Here is a 20881-nt window from a genome sequence, read left to right on the forward strand (position 1 = left end):
TCCTGTTTGTCCTTATAGAGACTCCACCATCAAGAAACCTACTTCCTAAGCCTCCAACCCACACTGGGAAAACGGCTTGTGTCTGCACTTTACCCTTACTGGGAATGTTCGGTTTTTCCCCCTCTCGGATGGACGCTTTCACTTCCTTTACTATAAGCCCAGTGTCCCCTACACACGGGTGGACAACACTGCCTCTTTCCAGGGCATCTCAAGACCTGTTTCCAGAGGGGTCTAGGCTGAGAGCTTCTCTTCAAGATGACTGGATTATTTTACCCACAACTGCTGAGGTGAGTGACTACCGGGTCATCTGTGTCATACTGGTCATGGGGGACCTTGCATATGCCTCAGTTCAAGACTTGTATGTGTGGGATACTGGGCCTGGAGCCCAGGGCCCCACACGTGCTAGGTAAGCATTCTGCTGTGAGCGCCTGCCTGCTCTTGGCTCAATAAATAAATAAATAAGTAAATTCTCTTTGGATGCTCCTATCTCAGGATGTGTGGAATAATCATTTCTTTTGCCATGTAAATCTCTGCCTAGAGTGTTCTATCGTCTCTCCTTCTCTCTGATGAGATCATACTTGACACGGCTGAAGATGAAGCATGGTCTGCAATCGCTATCTGTTCTAGGAGCAAGCTCCTCCTCGGGGGCTGCTGAAGCCTCGGCTTCCTTCAGCTCTCCTCACGTTCTGCTTAGCACAGTGCTTCCCTCTACTCAGCCACCCTGACAAGTTTCCTGAAACCAAAGGCATCTATGGTCCCTTGGGATAGTTAAAGTTGTAAATGTTTCTTTTGATATAAGTTTCGCCTCTCGAAATAGATGCTGGGAGATGATGCTGAGGAAGATGGCTATTTGCCTAAAACAGGCCACTTCTTTTTTTTTTTGTTTTTTTTTTGTTTTTTTTTGTTTTAAGCACTGAAGGTTGCTAGGCTAGATCCCAGCAGGGACTCAAAAGAGCCAACCTCAAATCTGCTCTCCTTCAAATGTAAACTACTTGCGAGAGTATAGTATTCATTTGTTCTTTTGTCCATACATACATTCCAGCACTTACTTACAATACTTACAACATACCTACTGTATCCTGAGTATTTAGGAAACAAAGCAAGCATTTTCCCAAGCCCAAGGGAGTATGGGGGTGGGGGGGGAGGGGGTGTTAGAGCACTTGAGAATGAAGAGTGGATTAGACAGACATAGTGGACAAGAGTGAGCCAGGAACAATGGATTATGCCTGCACACAGAATGACCCTGGGCTCTGCAGCCTGTACAGCAGGTGATCGATCGGCTTCTCTCTGGATCATTCTGATCTATTCCAAGGTTGCTGCCTTCGCTCCAAATGCCGATGCTTAGCATTAAAGTGGAGCCGTTTAGGAAAGGTGTGGTGGTGGGGTGTGGGGACAATGTTTTTTTTTTTTTTTTTTTTTTTTTTGGTTTTTCGAGACAGGGTTTCTCTGTGTAGCCCTGGCTGTCCTGGAACTCACTCTGTAGACCAGGCTGGCCTCGAACTCAGAAATCCGCCTGCCTCTGCCTCCCGAGTGCTGGGATTAAAGGCGTGCGCCACCAACGCCCGGCGTGGGGACAATGTTTTAAACCATGGGCAGAAAAGAAAAGTCTAAGTAGCAAAGCAATGCCTCACAGGCAGGAAAGTTCAAGGGTGCTTAGCCGGGTAGCGGTGGTATCCATCTTTCATGCCAGCACTTGGGAGGCAGAGGCAGGTGGATGTTTATGAGTTTGAAGCTATCCTGGTTTACAGAAAGAAACCCTGTCTTGAAAATGAACAGAAAAGTGCTCAAAGAGTTTGAGCAAGGTGGAATTTAGTGAATGTGATTCCGAAGTTGAATTTTTGTTAGCTACATTTTTTTCAATAAACAGTAATGAATGGGACCCTGAAATCTCCTGAAGATTCAAGTATTTGGGTTCTTTGTTTTGCGCGATGTGTGTTTAAGCAAGTGGCTTTCTGAGGAACAGGCTTGCGCCAGGTCTGGGTGGTGCACACCTTTAATCCTCACACTCCGGAAGCAAAGGCAGGCAGGTTTCTGAGTTGAAGAACCATCTGGTCTGCATATCTAGCGCCAGCCAGTGCTGCATAACAAAAGCCTGTCTCTTAGCAGAAACAGAAACAGAAAAACAGATTTGGGATTAAATTTTGCTTTCAGCGCCCGCCCGTAGGGTACAGACAAATTCTTAATGCTTCTTTTCTTTGAGCCTCAGTTATTCCCACACTAAACGGAACATGACACTCTCCACTAGAGCCCAGTTGCTCCGAAGATATGAGACAGTTGTGCATACCTCAGTAGTAAGGTAAATAAATACCTAAATACAAAGGTCCTGCTCGTGGGTCCTGCCTCTTCCTCTTGGCGACGGCATGATATATTTTTTAAGGTTTTTAGGCTCAAAATCCTGAAATGCCTCATAGGTAGCAATGAACATTTTGCTTGCCCCTTCCTAAATTTATTTTGATGTTCACTTAATGGTTTTTAAATGGAAACGCTATATACAAACCAATCACGAAGCCTTTGAGAATTAACCACATAGGATAAAGAGCATTCTTTGCTCTAGACAGTATACACAGGAGGCTGTAACTAATCCGGGGTGGGATGCTCCACACTTTTCAGATTAAGAACAACCACACATATGACACATACACCAAGAATTTTACAGTGAGTATTCGGGGGCGGGGGTGGGGGGGGGTGGGAGAAGGCTCTGCTCTAAGGAGGAAGGACGCTTTGAACAGGCTTACAGCAAACAGTTCCAAGGGCTATACACCCATGGGTGACAGGGAAAAGTATGAACAGACAGATGTTCCAGGTAATTCACCAGAGAGACAGTGGCCGGGGCCCATGAAGGCAGAGGAGGAGTGCATGACTTGATCTGCTCCCTCTGAGCTTGCCAGGCGAGGAAACTGAGGCTGGAGAAGAAAGACTGTTTATCCCCCAAGAACACCCACAGTGAAAATTCACAGGATCAGTCCGTCACCTGCCTTCTGCGGGGGAGGGGGGGACCCTACAACTCCTTGTCTGTACTACTTGGCTCCATCTTTCCCAGGATGCACTGCTTAGCTCTAGGGTCTCTGCAATGCGTGGGTGGGAAGGAACAGAGAGCAAGCTCAACGCTGTCTGCTGGGCCACAAAACAGACGTCTTAGTAAAAGACTGAAAGGCAGCAAGGGTCTGGAACCCAGATCTCAAGGCTCCTCCTATCCTCTGCATTCATGATCCCATGCGCAAAACTTTCAAACATGGATGGAACTAAACATCTTGCTAGGTGGCGGCTTGTGATATATATACAAACAGCCCCTGACTTACAAAGGGAAATGACAGAGAACCCATACATGCAAACAGCTGCCGCCATCCGCCGACCCCCACTACCCTGCAGCTGTTGTGAGCTGTGTGGAGGAAAAAAAAGGAAAGGAAAGAAAGGGACAGGGGGAAAAAAATCTTGGACCACTTGCAGATTCATAAAGTCAAGGCAGAGAAAGAGAGAAAGCTGTGGACACGGGAATTAAAGAAGGGAATGGACTCCCGGGATCCATCTTCAGCCTCAGGTGACTGGGCAGCATCCTTGCTTGGCTCTGAAAGTCACATCATAGGGCCGACCACTCTCCCTCTCCCATCCACACAATCAGACACTCACATCAGGTTGCATACTGGCTTCACAGCAGTTTGAGAAGAAGGAAGGAAGGAACCGATCATAATTTCAAATCTCTTGAAATGTTACTCTCCTTTATGATATTTAGAAATGTATACTTTGTGGTTTGTACCGAATTTAAAAAAAAAAAGAATCCATAAAGGAAAAGTCCTTCACACTCTGACTGATACAGGGTATATTACCAGAGTAACAAAAGCATTATATATATTTTTTTTTTCTTTATAATGATTCCTATTTTACAGATGAGGCTCAAAGAAGTCACATGACTAGACCTTGTAAATTAGAGGTAGAATCAGGTCTCAAATCCTGGTCTGTCTTTAAATCTCACAGCCTTACCAACTATTCCGAAGACTCCTACCCACCTAGCTGAAGTGCAGCTGAAGGGATAGTAGGCAATCGTTAACAAAGTAGCAAGAAGCAATCCCAACAGACCACTTCCCTCCTAAAAGTCAGTAAACTGTGCTCAGCTGTTCTGGGGAAGCAAGAATTCTGTGTAGAGAACAGGGAAAATTCCGGGCTGCAGATCTATAGCAGAATTTCAGCATGAAGCATGGAGACAGCCATGTTCTCGGGTGGGAGGTGTGGGGGATGGGACACAGAGCGGGGAAATCTGAAAGGAACCAGCGCTGAACTCTGTCCCAGGTAAAATTCCATCTAAATTTAACCACACTCCCTGCGTGGGGACTGGAAGAAAAATTCCTGTTGCCCCACCTACTGCTGGCAGCCCAATGCCTCCAGATAACTTATTAGCAGCCTTAGTAGGCTAGGGATGGGTTCCACGCATGTTTGTGAGTTCCAACATGTAGTCATGTGAGAAGCATAATCCTTCCCCTACAGTCTGCAATGAATTTCATCAGAGAAAGAAGCTTCAGGGACCCCACTTGCGGTCCAACACGTATATGTTCTCTGGGCTTCTTTAAATGGGCACCGTCTTGGCGGTTGAAAAAGGCGGGGACCTGCCATGAAGAGAGGTAGCAATCAGTAGACAGCGTGGTGGGTGAGTGTGGGACACTCAGCAACGCAGCTTGGGAAGCCCTGGCGGTGGATGGGTGGGGACTGGAAAACAGCTTAGAAATGAACTCTGGGACTCCAGCGCTTGACTTGTTGGGAACTGCGTTGTGGTAGAAGTCTGGGGAAAGACCAGCTAACCATTCAGTACTAAATGAACTCATTTTTCAACAGATGATTGTTAGCTTTGTTTTCTTTCCTGGCAAGCAGACTCTCCATCTATACCTGCGGTTGCTTTTGTGTCCTCCCCACCCCCACCCCGGAAGGTTTAGTGGGAGTTGGTTGCAAGGACTCTGAATTCCTACAGCTGGGGGGTGAGAGTCTGGTTGTCTGTGACTAAGGATAGGGTCTTCTTTGACCACTAACTCAGGGCTCTCATCTCTATAGTCTTATCTTACAGCTCTCCTAGGAGGATAGAGAGCTCATGAGTCCAAAGTCTATAGTCTCGCAGGACATGGGGGAAACTTTCAAATGTAGCCACTGGTACCTGCATAATAAGCCGGGAAGCTCTGGCCTCAGGGAACTCCAGGCAAAAGAGATGTGTGCTGACCTGCAGCTTCCAGGAACACACCGAGGAGTGTTTTCCAAGCTTGGGTCACGCAAATGCATGGCGGGGACCTGCCATGAAGAGAGGTAGCAATCAGTAGACAGCGTGGTGGGTCTAGAAGCCATGGCAAAGACCAGACAGTTCAGCAAGCCCTGCTCTTTCTTCTAATGTTTTCTTAGGGCAATGAAAGTCCAAGTTTTCATCTCCAACTCAAGGTAAAGACAGCATTTCCTGAGGCCCAAAGTAAAAGCAAAAGCCATCCGAGTCACAGGGAACAATGCCTTCTACAGACCCATGTTTTCTTGGCCCGGTTTTCAGTCCTGGTTGGAAAAAAAAAAAAAAAAAATTCCCTGAGGCTGATGACAGCTGAGCTCCCTGCCTGGAATTCACAAGTGGAGAAGGGAAAAATTACACCCTGAGGCTTGGAGGGCGCCTGCCTGGGCAGCCTTCATTCACACAAAGGCGGGATGGTGGTGGGCCTGCCACCTGTCCACCTCCAGGCTGGAGCCGAGCCTAGGAACTTAAGTGAGAGAGGGGATGTGAGTTCAGGGAGACTGCAAGCCACTGAGAGGAGACACAGGAGACCAGAAAGAGGGCTCTGTGTCAGCTCGTACCCCTGTGCCTGTTCCCCTCACCCTACAGAAAGATCTCTAGGTGACCTTTGTCCCCACCACCCCCCTATCTCTCTCCTCCTCCTCCCTTCAAAAATAACCTTTAGGAAAGTCCCCATGTCTAATAAACCGTTGACCTTTGGGTCTGGTCAAATAGTCATGCCTTGAAGGGGGTTCCCTGGGGTTAGTGTCGCTATCTGAGTTCCTCTTAACCAGCCTACCTTCACTGGCAGGTTTACATAGAGCAAGCCTAGTGTACCTAGATGCACCACAGAACACCGTTTGCTAAGGTCTTCAAGGATGTCCATTATGCAGAAGCTTAGCTGCCAATCCTCCCCCCTCACTTCCTGGGCAAGAGTTCTACCCCCAACAGAGCAACCTCAGTCCCTCCATCCTGAACAAGACTATGGCTTCCTCTGGCCTGAAAGGGAAAGTGTTAGGACCACCCCCTACCCCCACCCCCACCCAGGTGCAGAAAATATGGCAGGCATCACTGTCTCCTTCTCTTCAGCTTCAAGAACAGGCTTGTCTGATCAAATGCAGGACCCCAGTTCAACAGAATGACACAGGGGTAACTTCCCTAGTAGCCTATGTATTCTCTGGGATATACTTACGTATAGTATAATCATACCTGAAGTATTACATGGGATATGCTTTTAATTTCTTCAGATTTATTTATTTTATGTATGTGAATATACTGTCACTCTCTTCCTACACACCAGAAGAGGGCATCGGATCCCATTACAGATGGTTGTAAGCCACCATGTGGTTGCTGGGATTTGAACTCAGGACTTCTGGAAGAGCACTCTTAACCAATGAGCCATCTCTCCAGACCTGGAATATACTTTTTAAAAATGTCATTTCTAGGACACTCCAGTGCCCCTGGGCTTGTATGTTTTATATTTTAGAAATTTAAAAACCATATTTAAGAATAATCCCACACCACTGGCATTCCTGCTTTAAAGGTGGGAAAATGGAATGTGAGATTTTTCCATGCTTCTGGAAACACTGTGATTTGGGGGGGTGGTAAGCAAGGAAGAGCTGAGACATTTCTTGGGAAGCCTTGACTTCAAGAACAGCGATGACTGGACAAAACTAAGGTGTCCTTCCTCTAAGACAGTGATTCTCAGCTTTCCTAATGCTTTGACCTTTTAATCTAGTTCCTTATGTGATCCCCCAGCCATGAAAACATTTTTGTTGCTACTTCATAACTGTAATTTTGCCACTGTTATGAACTGTAATGTAAATATCCGTGCTTTCTGACCAGTCTTAGTTGACCCCTGTGAAAGAGTCATTTCACAACCCACTGGGCTGAGAACCACTGGTCTAAGGAATCTAGGAAGTTCCCTTACACCATGCCTGTAAGTAATGCTGATAATAAATGAGTGAGTTCTCACTGTGCTTGGTTAGCTGGCAAGCTGCTCCCACAAAGACTCAAGCACCTTCCACACCACACTTCTGTGGGACGCGGAGGGAGCACTTCACCCCTGTGGAACGGCAGAGGCAGATGAGGTCACGGCACACAGCTCCAAGAGCAGCTTCGAATCGTATTACATTCATCTAACACATGGAGGAAACCCACAAGGACGGAAGGGGTTGGCTGGCCAGAGAAACCAGACGGGCCTCTCTTGGCTGGCTAGCCTTCCAAGCTTAGCCTGTGCAGCCCCGTCGCCTCGCTTGAACCAGGCTACCTTGCCAGGCCTTACAGATAACATGCTACATGTCCACCAGTGGTGTTTCAGGGGAGTAGGAGCCTTAGGAAGATAGGAGAGAAGGGGCATCCTGTGAGAGCCTCTCAGGGGAACATGAATGACCTGGCAGAGGCAAAGCAACTCCTTACTTTGCTTTTCTTCTCAGCCTGAGGAGAAGTCTGAGTTTGCACACAGAAGGCTGGATGGAGTGTAGACAGCTTACTAACATCCAGGAACCTCTAGGCCCTGAGGAGAAAACTGCTATAGCTCTGGGCACCAGAGAAGGTCTTATTCTCCCTCCCCGCCCCTGTCCCCACCATCCGGACAAGAGAGTGCACTTTTCATGCCAGCCCCCTCCTCTCAGTCAGAGCCAGGGGAAGGCAGAGAGTGGCGAGCAAGTTGATTTCTAAAGAACATGTCAACTGAGAAAGTCGACCACCTTGTAATTATCGTTTCTTTTCGGACCAAGTGATAAATGCTCTCTATAGGAAGCTTTGAGGATCCTGAAAGGTGTAGCTAAAGTGGTGACAACCCATAATTCCACCACACAGAGATAGATACTCTCCTGAGATGATGGTGTACAGCCTAAGAACATACGACGAACTTAATTATTCCCATTCATCATGTGTGGCTTCCCAGTCTGCTTTTCTAAACCTAACATACCATGACACTTCCCTCACATCGGAAAAGGCGCGTCAAAGACTCCATCAGGGACTCCATCTATGTCCTTGACAGACCTTTTGGTACCTGTTGCTGCTTGTATAGAGGCTAACATAAAATGGTATCTGTTCTGACCCAAAGATGCATGTCTTCTCGTGTGTTTAGTCTGGGCTTGCTCTGTAAAAAGCTTCATGGTTTCCAGGAGTTTTTGAAAATGCATAGGTCAAAAGCCTTTGCGGACTCTTCTAGAATGGGGACCTCTCCTCCCCATTTCAACTCCCAGTCAAACAAACAGAGGTACTGCTGTTGCATAGCAGAGTCTCAGGGCTGTCAGGTCCAGGCTGGTGAACTCAGGCTATTGTTGAAGAGACAGAGAAAAAGCCCCAGGGACCAATCTCAGGCATTGTAATATTAGCTGCATCAGGGATAGGATGATACGAGCCGTCGGGATGTTGCTGTTTGGAGTTTTTACAGGACCACCGCTTGCTAATTTAGTTAATGACAGTGTTGGACTCCAAATTCCCTCTAAAAGGCGGTCTTAAGTGTTCTCAAGTTGGACAGGGCTGGCCTTAAAAATAAACAAATAAGTTACATAAGCCCAAATTTTGGAGGCTCGGGTTCTGGAAGCCAAGGCTGGGGTCAGGATGAAAGGAAGCCACGGAGTCATCTTGTGGCTGGGCCTCACGTGCTGTGCGCAGGGTGGAGCAGCAGGGAGATTTGGCTTCTAATTTGAATGGCAACATCCATTGGGTGGGGGTGGGGGCGGGGGAGCAAGCGCGCTGCTGGCAGCGATGCCCATCTTTCTCTTCTTCCCTTCCCTTCCAAGGTTGGATGCTCCAGGAGGTTCTGCGGTTAATTGAGAGCTATCATCTTTGTGCTTCAGAGCTGGCTGACTCAGAGGGAAGTGAGGGGATCGCTCTGAATTACCCTTGTTGAAAGCTTTTAAGGCTTCTCTGGAAAGATAGGCATCAGATGTCTCACAGTCAGCGGTGTGAACGGAGCCCACCTGCTCCTAGTGTTCTGCGAGGGTGCAGAGGATTCAGAGGATTCCTGAACTTCCAGAGTAATGCACACAGTGAAATATCCCCGCAGGCCACTCCTGTGAGAATCTATGCAATGTGAACCCAAAGGTCTCAGGGAAGAGGAAGTACTGAGGCCGGTCACATACCATTTAGGCAACCTTGAGGCTGGGTCTAAAGTGTCCCCCAAAGTCTTACATGTTAAAAACATGGTTAGCAACACAACTGGAAGGTACTAGAATCTTTAGGAGGTGGGAATAGCGGATCACTAAAGGCATACCCTTGAAAGATTAATTGGGACCCTCACCCCTTGCCCTCTTTGCTTCCAGGCTGCTAGGAAGTGAGTGGCTGGAATGCCCACTGCCTTGCCACAGACCCAGAGCAATGAGGCCCAAAATATTAGGGAGCCTGAGGTTAAAAGATGAATTAGGATAGGCCCTGTCCTCAAGTTGCTGATTCTGGTTGAAGAAAATAGATCAAATAACAAATAGCGCAGTGAGCAGGGACGACCTCAGGATGCAGAACGACGCCGGCGAGTTTGTGGACCTGTACGTGCCGCGGAAATGCTCCGCAAGCAACCGCATCATTGCTGCCAAGGACCACGCGTCCATCCAGATGAATGTGGCCGAGGTTGATAGGACCACAGGCCGGTTTAATGGCCACTTTAAAACTTACGGCATCTGCGGGGCCATTCGCAGGATGGGCGAGTCAGATGATTCTATTCTCCGATTGGCTAAGGCTGATGGAATTGTCTCAAAGAACTTTTGAGCAGAAGAAATCGGGAATTTGTTACAAATAATAGTTTTAAGTACCTGTGACAGTTAAAAAAAAAAAAAAAAAACAAATAGCCATAATAACTAGAAAATGCTACTTGTCAGCCCTGCAGCTAGCATCCTGGAACACTGGGCGATTGTGGCCAGGGAGTTAGAGGAGTTTTCCAAAGTCGTAGAGTACAGTGATTTTTAAACTAGTTTCTGGATTTGTATGAAACTATACAACTAAAACTGCAGGCTGGATCAGAGTAAGTCTTTACTGTGAACATCCTAAGGCGACAAGATTTGCCAGTTTATACAGCCAGCTTTTCCCATGGAAAGCACTACACACCAGTGGGTATGCTTAATATAATTCTTTGTGCTTCAAAATCATGTGAGTTTGTACATATGAAAAAATAGAAAGATGTATACACGCATGTTAATAGGGAGTATCCCAGCTGGCAGAATTGTGATATTTTTCCCCTCTTTGCTTTATTCTGCTTTTATGAAGTTTTTTTTCAATAAGTATATATTACTTTAATAATCATAAAAGTTTACGTTTTTATTCTAAAAGATACCCCTGTGTTATTAGATTAGATAAAAGATTGTGAAGAGGAGCCGGGCATGGTGGCACACTCTTTTAATCCCAGCACTTGGGAGGCAGAGGCAGGCAGATTTCTGAGTTCCAGGCCAGCCTGGTCTACAGAGTGAGTTCCAGGACAGCCAGGGCTATACAGAGAAACCCTGTCTCGAAAAGCCAAAAACAGAAGAAGAAAAGATTGTGAAGCTTTGAAAACAAAACAAAAAAACAAGTTAAGAGCTGGATGTAGTGGCTCCTGCCTGCAATGCCAGCATTCAGAGACACTAAGTCAGGATGAGAGCCACAAATGCAAGACCATTCTGGGCCACTGCCCTACACACACAAAGAGAGACAAATGCATGGAAAGAAGAATTGAAAATTTAATTTCAAATGAGATTTGAAACAGCAAGACAATAGTGCTCATTGGCCACAGGCAGTACTGAGGAAGAACACGTATTGTGGTTTCTCAGACATTATTATATTTTCCTTCCCAGTTTTAGTGTAATGAACCTATTATTACCCCAGAGCACCAGGGAAGAAAGAAGGGAACAAGCCAGGCAGTGGTGGTGCACGCCTTTAATCCCAGAACTTGGGAGGCAGAGGCAGGTGGATTTCTGAGTTCGAGGCCAGCCTGGTCTACAGAGTGAATTCCAGGACAGCCAGGGTGTCACAGAGAAAACCTGTCTCAGAAAACAAACAAACAAACAAACAAAAAAACAAAAAAAGAAAAAGAGGGGAACAAAGGTTTAGTGACTTGTCCAAGGTCACACATCGTACATGGAGAAGAACCAGAATTAGGAACCAGGGCATCTGCCTTCTGAGGCTGTATGCAGCGCATCGCAAGAGAGAGAAAGAGAGAAGGGTGGGGGAGAGAGGAGTCAGCACAATGGTGGTGTTGGAGACAGGAAGGAAATACAGCCAAGAAAGAAGCAGTAACAGCCAGGAAGAAGTCCTGGCAAGCTGAGTGATGTTCTCAACACAGTCCCAAAGACATGGGTTAAATAATCTTGATTCAAAAAACAAAAGACTGGAATGGGCATGTAGCTCAGTCGGCAGACTGTTTACCTAGAATGCACAAAGCCCTGGGTTCAGTCCTCAGCACCACATAACCAGGCGTGGCAGTGCAATCCTATAACCCAGCCCTATCTCTATAACAAGCTGAAGACCAGCCCGAGTTGCAGGATGCCCTGTCTCATGGGATACCTGCAACTGTGATTACATGTGGTCCCTTAACCCTATTAAGCATCATCTTTCTTTAAAACAGCCACCACATCATCCTTTTCTCTCCCCAAGAACAACCCAGAAAGCATACCTTAGCTCAGTGCACAGCTCGAATAAAGGAATACATGGGAAGGTGCTGTGAACTATTTGGGGGGGGTGGGGCATGTCTTCACCAGCAATCAGAGTAGCCCTTTGCCAATAGACCTCACTGGTCTGCATGGAGCCAGACCTCAGATGCATGCTAAATGAATAAATGAGGTTTAGGGAAACAACATTTGATGCTGGTATGGAAAGAGGCAGAAAGGGCTTCCTGCCATGGGACCCGGAAGCATTTCAAATATATTTGATTAAGCTAGTTTGTAAAGAAGATTGACCAACTTGTGTCTCCGTTGGATAGCTTTGAACTAACTGAAAAGTAGGATCAGAATAATGTCCGCATCTGGAATGTACACTCATTCCAAAACATTGTGGGTCACAGTCAAACATTGAATGGAGCTTGGTTACCCTTAGGGGAAAGATTGGGGGCCCTGAAGGGGATAGGAACTCCACAGGAAGACCAACAGAGTCAACTAACCTGGACCATTGAGGGCTCTCAGAGACCGAACCACCAACCAAAGAGCATACAGGGCTGGTCTTAGGCTTCCCCAACACATATATAGCAGATGTGCAGCTTGGTCTTCATGTGGGTCTGGAACAACTGGAGCACAGGCTATCCCTAAAGCTGTTGACTGTCTGTGGGATCCATCCTCCTAACTCAACTGTCTTGTTTGGCCTTAGCAGGAGAAGAAGTTCCTAGCCCTGCAAAGGCTTGCTGTGCCAGGGGGAAAAAAAAAAGTGCCTGCCCTACTTGTACTTCTTCATAAACACATACTGAGTGTGTATAACCTGGAATGCTTTGGGATAAGCACTGAGTTTCCCTGGGCTTGTTTGTCTAAACCAGTGCAATGTGGAAACAGCCTGGCATGACTGAATCAATGTGACTGTTAGCACAGGCCAAGGTGGGGTTTGATTGTGGGTACCCTGACCTGATATCCTCTCACCCACAGGCCTCAGTTCCTTAACAGCCTACCAGAGCCAGCAAGCCACCCCTGTCCCCCAAACTCTAAGACATTACCTCTTTTCAGTGGTAGCAAGGATTTACCTGTGCATTTCCAGAAAGACTATATGATCAAGGTTCTTTGAGGTTGGCCTGGCGTTTGCACAAGTTCATATCCAGAAAAGCAGGACAAACAAATTTAAAAAATTAATTGTAATTTCTGATTTATAGCTTGAGGTTTGGAGCTTGTTTGTTTGTTTGTTTGTTTGTTGTACTGGGGATGTAACCTTGGCCTTGGGTCTCCTGGAAAACAGTTCTACAACTGAGTGGAAGCTGCAGCCCATCCATTTCATATCTTTTAAAATTATGGAGGACCTCAACTGATGACCCTCATAGAGTCTGTCTCACGATTAAAACTTCTACTTCACTCTTAGATCACAATGAAGCCCCACCCCCACCCTCCTGCATCCATTCTGCTTCCCTCAGTATCCCAGCTTTTGTGGTTTAATTCCTTTGCACAGGCCAGGGAAGAGGAAACCCTCAGGTTCCAGCACAGCTGTCCCCCTCACCGTATGCAGATGTGTGCCCAGCCTCCACACCACACCACCCCAACCCCTGCCCCCAGCGCTGCTGCTGGACCTGACCTAACTCTGTAAAAACAACCTTTTCCTCTCCAGTTCTGTCTTGTTTTGATTTGATTTGCAGTGCTGAGAACTGACCCCTGGGCCTGCTGTCCTATGCTAGGCAAGTGATCCCTGCACTGAGCCATACATACCCCAGCCCTATCTTTGATCATCCCAACAAATGAGATGCCTGGATGGTAGCAGCTTCAGCTTTGGGGGAGGTGGAGGGGGGATCTTTGTGGAGAAACTTTGTATTAGCATATTCAAATATGCATCATAATGTTTCTTCTGGTGATGCTTTCATTCGAGTATGTAATACCTTTTGATCATACTCAGCCCTGTGATCCTGTCCTCTTCCTTTCCCTCCCATCAAACCTCTTCCTCTTCCCACCTGGTCAATCTTCGACTTTCATTCGTTTATATATTTGTTTATTTTTGATAACCTAAGAGGTTTCGTTGGGGTTGCTTACAGAGTCCTGGGTTAAAGATAATCTGTAGGAGCATCAACTCCTGACGGGTCACTGTCTATGCTACTGAAGAAGATGTCTTTCTCTCTGCTATCACCTACTAACTAGTTATAGATACTCGGGGGGGGGGTGTGGAGCCCATGAGATCCTGCCTGGGGAGAGTTTTAAAACAGGTTTAAGTCTGGTCCAGGGTGGAACAGCACCTGGTCACCGCCAATTTTCTATTTCCTCCTGCCAATGTTACAACGTGTAATGATTTACCCAGACACTTAAGATGATGTGGCAGACTTGGCCATAGAAACAGAGACCCCTGCACTGGGTCCCAAAGCAAGAGCAAGAGGTTGGATGGGACTCTACAAAGTAGAGATTTACAACCAATGAGAGTGGAGTCAGGGACTTCAGAGAGGGAACATCAAAGAATGGCTGCCGTTGTAACAGACTTGGAGAAGCCTTCTCTGAGGGTGGTCAGGCTCCAGGGACCAGAGATTTTGATAAACGGATCTAGCAGGATTCTACAAAGACAGCGAGAAAAGGCCAAGGTCATAGCTCAGCAAGCAGTAGACTGAAAAGAGGCTGAGTAAGGCTTTGCTCAAATGAGAGCATCGTTATCAGTCGAATAGGAGGCTGGTGTGCAAAGGCAGGGCAAGGTTGTGGGGGCTGCTACAATTCTGAAGTGCTCTAGACGATAATGAGTATATTAGAATGCTCCAGGGTCACCTAAAGTCTGTGGTAGCTTCCCAAGAAGAAAGATATCAAGCAAGCTATAAAGGAGCTTTAGAGCAAGAACACATGTTCTTGGGGTGCATGCGTGAGCATGGCAAGGAGTGGGTATATGTTGCAAGAGGTTTGGTTTCCTTCTATAACGCAGCAGGAGCAGGATGCTAAGGATGTCATTCGCAGCCTCTGCCTATGTCAGAGCCTTCAGTGAGGTCATTTGAGAGACAGGGGCACGGAAAAAGCTCCTGTCTTCCACTGGGCTGCCTAGGGCCCACGTTGTTTTCTTTGTTGCTGTAAAGCAAATCTCAAGGGCATTTTTGCTCAGGCCAAACATCTGAAATTAGAATTATGAGGTTTGATGCAGGAGGCCAGGAAAAATCATTTCTTGGGATGGTTTGTTGCTTTCTGGTTTGCAGCTTTTTACCAGCAACCTGTAATAGCAATTACCCAGCCTTCCCCAGTCCCTTCATCTCGCCTTCTGAATAAGCCGTTATGCAATGACTCAGACAGAGGCCATAGCAGCCAGTGTCAAGCAGGTCACTGAATTCAATTCCCTCTCCATCTCAGTACTGGGTTCTTAGCATCCCCACAAGTAAATGCAATCTGCTTCTGAGCTGGACAAGGGCTGGGTATAGAAACAGGAGTGTGAGTTCCGAGGGCACGTTGGGACAGCCAAACGTGATGAGCCTCCGATGAGCGTGAAGAATCTGCTTCCTTGTTCAAAACAGATCCGTACAAAAGGATCCCAGTTCTAGCACATACTGTTTGTGATTCAGGCTTTCCGTACCTTGGCTTCCTCATCTGTTTAATGGGGGCAACACCAGCACCTACCACATGTTTTATGAGGTTTATAGAGTTAAGTATATTACAGATGCTCTATGTGTGTTTAATAAATTACTTGAAGGAAAAAAAAAGACATGTTTCAGAAAATCAAAAGAAGTCATCAAAAGGGCAGTAGTGGCTGGCCATGTCCTACTGAGGTGACCACTCTCTGTCCTGCAGATGGAGCTGAACAGGAGCACTCTGAGGCCAGGGGCAGGGGTCAAAGCATTTGCTTGCACAGACCAGCTAGTATATTTTCCTGGAAACCAAATAAGTAAAATTCGACCATTTTCACATTAATCCTCTCCTTAAAAAGAGGTGTGAAAGCCGTACTTCTCATATGTTCTTAATTTACTTAAGCTTGACTTTATCTTTTCTGTTTCAGATTAAATGCCTTCAAAGATTTAAAATATATTAGGCCATTTGGTAGTTGGAAGGAAAGCAGACTCAAGGATGTTTTAGATGAAGCTGATGGATTTATTGTTTAGGCAACACCCTGGTAATTCACTGCCCACCATGAACCACAACCCTCCCCCAAACCAAAAAACCAAACACATACACACACACACACACACACACGCACACACACACACACTTACAAGCTTTTCTAAGGCAGAACATGTCTGTTCTTGCATCTCCTCATCCATCCTTTCCTTTGTTTTAAGTCTCCCTCAGAATTTTACCCCAACACATGTACTTTTTGTCTTCAGGTCCTTTGCTAATCATCCCAGTTCATTCTAAGATGCACATGTGAGTCTATGGTCTTACCTGTTCCTTCTAATTGTTTACTCAAACAACATTTGTGGGGCAGTCAAGATGACTCATCAGGAAAAGGCACTTGATGCCAAGAGAGATGACCTGAGTTTGATCCCTGGGAGAGAGAGCCACCTCCCACAAGTTGTCCTCTGATCTGCACAAGTGTGCCATGACATGAGCATGTCTGTACACACACACACACACACGCACACACACACACACACACTGGTGTGAATGAACAAAAATATTTTTAAAAATATTTTAAAAAATATTTTTGTAGGTTTAAATAAAATTATTAGTTGTACTCAACTGATTAAAAAAACAGCATGAATATATTTTTTATACACAGCCAGCCATGAATTCTTTATTGATGAGATACTTTTTGAGAAACACATTGTTCAGCAGTGATGACATTGCAACATCAGAGTATCCTTACACAAACATACGTGGTCTAGATCACTATACACCTCAGCTCTATGCCATTCCCTCTTGTTCCTAGGGTGTGAAGTCTCACCGTTCTGCATGCTGTAGCACATAGGTACCTAGGCATCTAAACATCTCTAAGAATGGGCTGGGCACAGGAAGAGCACTAAGTGACAAGGATGTTTCAGATCTCTTCGTAAGCTCAAGAGACTATTGCATATGCAGTCCATGGCCATTACCCAGAGCAAGTGGTACACACTTGAAACTATATTAAAAGCAATCACCTGAGAGACGGATGGAGAGGCATCCTTGAAGGATGCCTTGTGGATCCATGTATCCACAAATGTCAGTGGCTGCCAGGAAGAGCAGTACCTCCTGTCTTCTGTGAGGGGATCGCAGAGACCTCTCAGTCACAGAAGAGGTTGGTGAGACAGGAATGCGTCTTCTTGAATTCCTTCTGCACTACCTGCCCCAAACACAAACACTTCTCAAGGATTAACGAGTTCCGCTGGGTCATTCTCCAACTTTGCTGAAGGCAAAGGCTGGAGCTGTCCACGATTTATTATTAAGTCACGTCCTTCCGGGAAGCCTAGGAAAAGGCCAGGACTTGCTAAGAACTTGATCCTTCTGCTCTGAGACTCCTTGTTGTCTCTGTCTCAAAACCAGTTGAGCAAAGCGAATCCTTTATTTCTGTCCATCTTTTATCAGTGACCCCTACTGGTGCAGATTCTCGTTGTTGTTGTTTTTATTCTTTTTGTTCATGTTACATCTTGGAGCAACAGGTGTCGCTCATTCAACTGATAAATATTCAATCATATGAATTAGTTTTCAGACCAATTGGTCAAATTATACATTAAAATTTAAGTTCATTTCTCAGTGTTTTACTATTCATTTTGAAGAACATTATAGATGCCACTGAGAAAGAAGTTTCAAAATGCACCGTAAGAATAAATGAGCGTCAAGTTCACACTGACAAGGAGCTGATGGAATTGAGCCTGTAAATGTGAAACAGGGCCAGAGCATGGCTTCTTGTTATTTAATTTGGAAAAAAAAAAAAGACACACTATGTTACAGAAGTATGTAGGTGGACTACTTAGAAGCCAGAAATGTCGTAGAAGGCAGAATATTCTGTCCTCAAACTGTGAGTGTCCACATAACTCTGATGGGTAACTTTGGGACTAAGTAGGGATCGTGTTCAAAAGTCAAAAATACTTTCAATTGTTCCAATCCTCAATTTTTTTTTACTTAGTACAGTTATTTAATTTTTAAAAATGAAGTATATGTGCATCATGCTAAGAGTAACTGGGGCAGCATAGATCAGCACTTAAGTTATTAGGAAGAAGTTCAGAATATGTGATTTCATAGATTCAGTCTTAACTAACAGCACACACTATGAAAGACATGACAGAGTTTGTTTGAGAGCCAGTGGCAGGGGAAGGGAGAGAGGTCGGGGTTGAGACACAACTTAGTGGGTAAATCACACAAATTCCCTACACACACACACACACACATGTGTGTGGTATAGGTGGGGGTGCCATTACTAATTAAATTCAACCACAAGAGGAAAAGTCAGTTATATGATATCTGTCCACTAGTCAGTCACATAGTAAGCATCATGTCATAACACGTTTTGTGGTACAGCTACCATAGACCAATTATAACTGCCATAGAGAAGAAACATATTTCTTATAGTCCATGCTAAAAAGTGCAGCCCCAAGATGCCAGCTGTTGAGAGTCTTCTAGCTCTGTCATACAACTTGAGAGTCAGTGGTGCAGAGGAACACGTGTGAGCCAGGGCTGGATCCTGCACTGCAGCCAAGTGCTCTTCTATAATTGATACAAATCCATTCATGAGAACAGAGCTCCAAGATCCTTAGCCCACCCCAACACTGCTGCATTGGGGATTAAGCCTCCAATATATCACATAGGGGGACACTAAATACCAATCCCCCCGACAGAAAAATGTTGAGTCGTTTGCCATGTTGTGCCTAGAAATGACTGCTTCTAGCAATCACTGCTGACTTGGCCAGCTTGGCTTCACTGTCTCACAAATCTCCCTCGAGAACAGCAAACCTTTGGCAGTAATACCAGTTTCCAATCTGTGGCAGCCTTGGGCACCCCCACTCTACTATTTGTGTTCATATAGAATGTCTACTTCACAGGCCAAAGTACAATGCTGGCCGCTAAGGAAACTCAAAAGGGGGCAAACCTGAGTTTTTGGTTTTTTGAGACAGGGTTTCTCTGTGTAGCCCTGGCTGTCCTGGAACTCTCTTTGTAGACCAGGCTAGCCTCGAACTCAGAAATCCACCTGCCTCTCAAACCTGAGTTCTAGACATGTTTATGAGCCCTTATTAATTACATGAGGATTCTCTGAATGGGTAATTCAAATTATGCCTCGGTTCTGTAGCCAGGAGACTGTCACACCATGAAACAATGCACTATGAAGAGGTGGGAAGTGGGCCGAGACCCCTGCCTCCCAAGTACATATAAGAAAAGATGAGGAGATGGGCCTTTCCTTTGGGTCTAGGAACAGGTCTCAGAAAATTGTCCCTACCCAAGCACTTCATGGCCAATTTTTAGTAGGGAAAAGCCATCAGTCCATGTCTAATTTTAATTTTCTTGACTGCAGGAACCCTGGGTTGTTGTTTTGTTTCTCCTCTGTTTTCTTTCTCAGAGAGATAACATTCAAAAGCGTTGTGTAAGGTAGGACACCAAGGGATACCTGTGGTGATGACCTATGACTGAGAGTGTCAGAAGCTTTGCACATCAGCCTTTAAAGAACTAGCACTCATTCAGGAAAGGAGTGAAACGATTCCTGTCAAGTTTACTACTTGGTGACTCTGCTTGGATGTGTCCATACTCAGCTACCAAATCAAAAGAGAGACCGGCCCCAGCTTCACAAAGGATGTTCTTGTGTTCCTTTTCAACCCTTTGTCCATCTCCTGACCCCCTCCCAGGTGACCATCCATGTTGGGGGGAATCCCCCAGACCACGCCCAGTTTGCTGATACATTAGAAGAAAGAACTCGTGGGACCCAGCACAGTCTTAGGTGCGTGACTGTCATTTGTTATGGTGGAATATTGTAAAACAGCATCAACAAGGGAAAGGTTGTTGGGGCAAATTCCTATGAAACCTGTATCCACAAACCAAGTTCCTCCCAGGAGAACCCAGCAAGGCCTGAATAGTCTTCCCCTTAGTGAATGTTGTCTGCTGGAAAAACTCATTAAGATGGAGTCCTGGAGCGTGTGGTGGCAGCACTTGGGAGGCAGAGGCAGGAGGATTTCTGAGTTCAAGTCCAGCCTGGTCTACAAAGTGAGTTCAAGGACAGCCAGGGCTATACAGAGCAACCCTGTCTCGAAAAACAAAAAAAAAAAAAGATAGAGTCCTGGGTTTAATTGGGGTGTGGTCAGACAGGCACCCCTTCCTGCCACCTAGATACTCAGCATAAATGATGTTGTCTATATGCCGTGAACCTCTCCTGTCAGCAAACTGATCACTGGGAATACTGGGATAGCCAGGCTCCCAGATGTTAACAGCTGGAGTGAACTGCCAGGCACAAAGCTGACCCTCATTTGTAAAATTTGGCCTAAAGGTTTTTTCTGTACAGAGTGAACTGTAACCTAAGTTGATGCTCACACAGATTGAGATCAACACTCGTAGAAGGATCCAAATCTAAGCCAGTCACAAGTAGTAAAGTGGACAGTCTGTTTCCAAAGGCTCTGTAGCTCACTCCATTTTTCTATAGCTCACTTCATTTCCTCTGGCTCTAAATATAGATTGTCCACGTGGTCATGCAGAGCATTTTACATTTTTTTTTAAAATCTAAACTGATGCTTGAATCTAGAAACAAAAAGCTAGCTATTGTCTGCTCATCGCTAGCTATAGGAGTTAGGCCAACTTTGTGAGCCAAACTTCATAAGGACACCATCACAGAAGCCTGCTATGTGGCTATGTGAATGGCTTTCTCATATCACCATCCCCAGAATCTCTGTTTCCCACCTTCACGGGCTCTTTTGCAATGCTCTTCTTTCACTTAACACAGTATTATATTTACCCTCATATTTTTCTTAAACATATGAATTCCTTCAACACACTCAAAACGGACATTGCCATTCATCATCAAAATCAACCATAGCAGGGTAAAAGACTATATAAAATCCATCTTTCAGATAATAACGCAATGTTTGGTGAGCTCTAGCATGTGTTAGTTACTATTCAAAGTTACTGACATCACATGTACACATGTGTGTGCCCTTGTATACTATACATGCAAGTAACTGGTCCTCACCATGACTTGATGAGGTGA

General features: G+C 45.7%; 2 protein-coding genes across 2 annotated transcripts in view; both read left to right on the top strand.

Moving 5' to 3' along the window:
* Nucleotides 1–205: 205 nt before the first annotated feature.
* Rbpj (recombination signal binding protein for immunoglobulin kappa J region) overlaps nucleotides 206–20881 on the top strand; it is a 189314-nt gene continuing 168638 nt past the window's right edge. The window contains exon 1 of the mRNA XM_029477020.2: nucleotides 206–287. Coding sequence (XP_029332880.1) covers nucleotides 256–287 — 32 coding nt within the window. The 5' untranslated portion in view covers nucleotides 206–255. The remainder of the gene's footprint in view (nucleotides 288–20881) is intronic.
* LOC110295188 (small ribosomal subunit protein eS21) lies at nucleotides 9651–9996 on the top strand. Its single transcript, XM_021163667.2, has one exon. It carries the CDS (start codon nucleotides 9695–9697, stop codon nucleotides 9944–9946), a length of 252 nt encoding a protein of 83 aa, XP_021019326.1. The 5' UTR covers nucleotides 9651–9694; the 3' UTR covers nucleotides 9947–9996.

The sequence above is a fragment of the Mus caroli genome, unplaced genomic scaffold, assembly GCF_978045245.1.
Source record: "Mus caroli unplaced genomic scaffold, Mus_caroli_1 scaffold_4, whole genome shotgun sequence".
NCBI classification, from domain to species: Eukaryota; Metazoa; Chordata; class Mammalia; order Rodentia; family Muridae; genus Mus; species Mus caroli.

Excerpts from the sequence above, each read along its gene's own strand:
- LOC110295188 (XM_021163667.2), top strand. The coding sequence starts at position 9,695 with ATGCAGAACGACGCCGGCGAGTTTGTGGACCTGTACGTGCCGCGGAAA.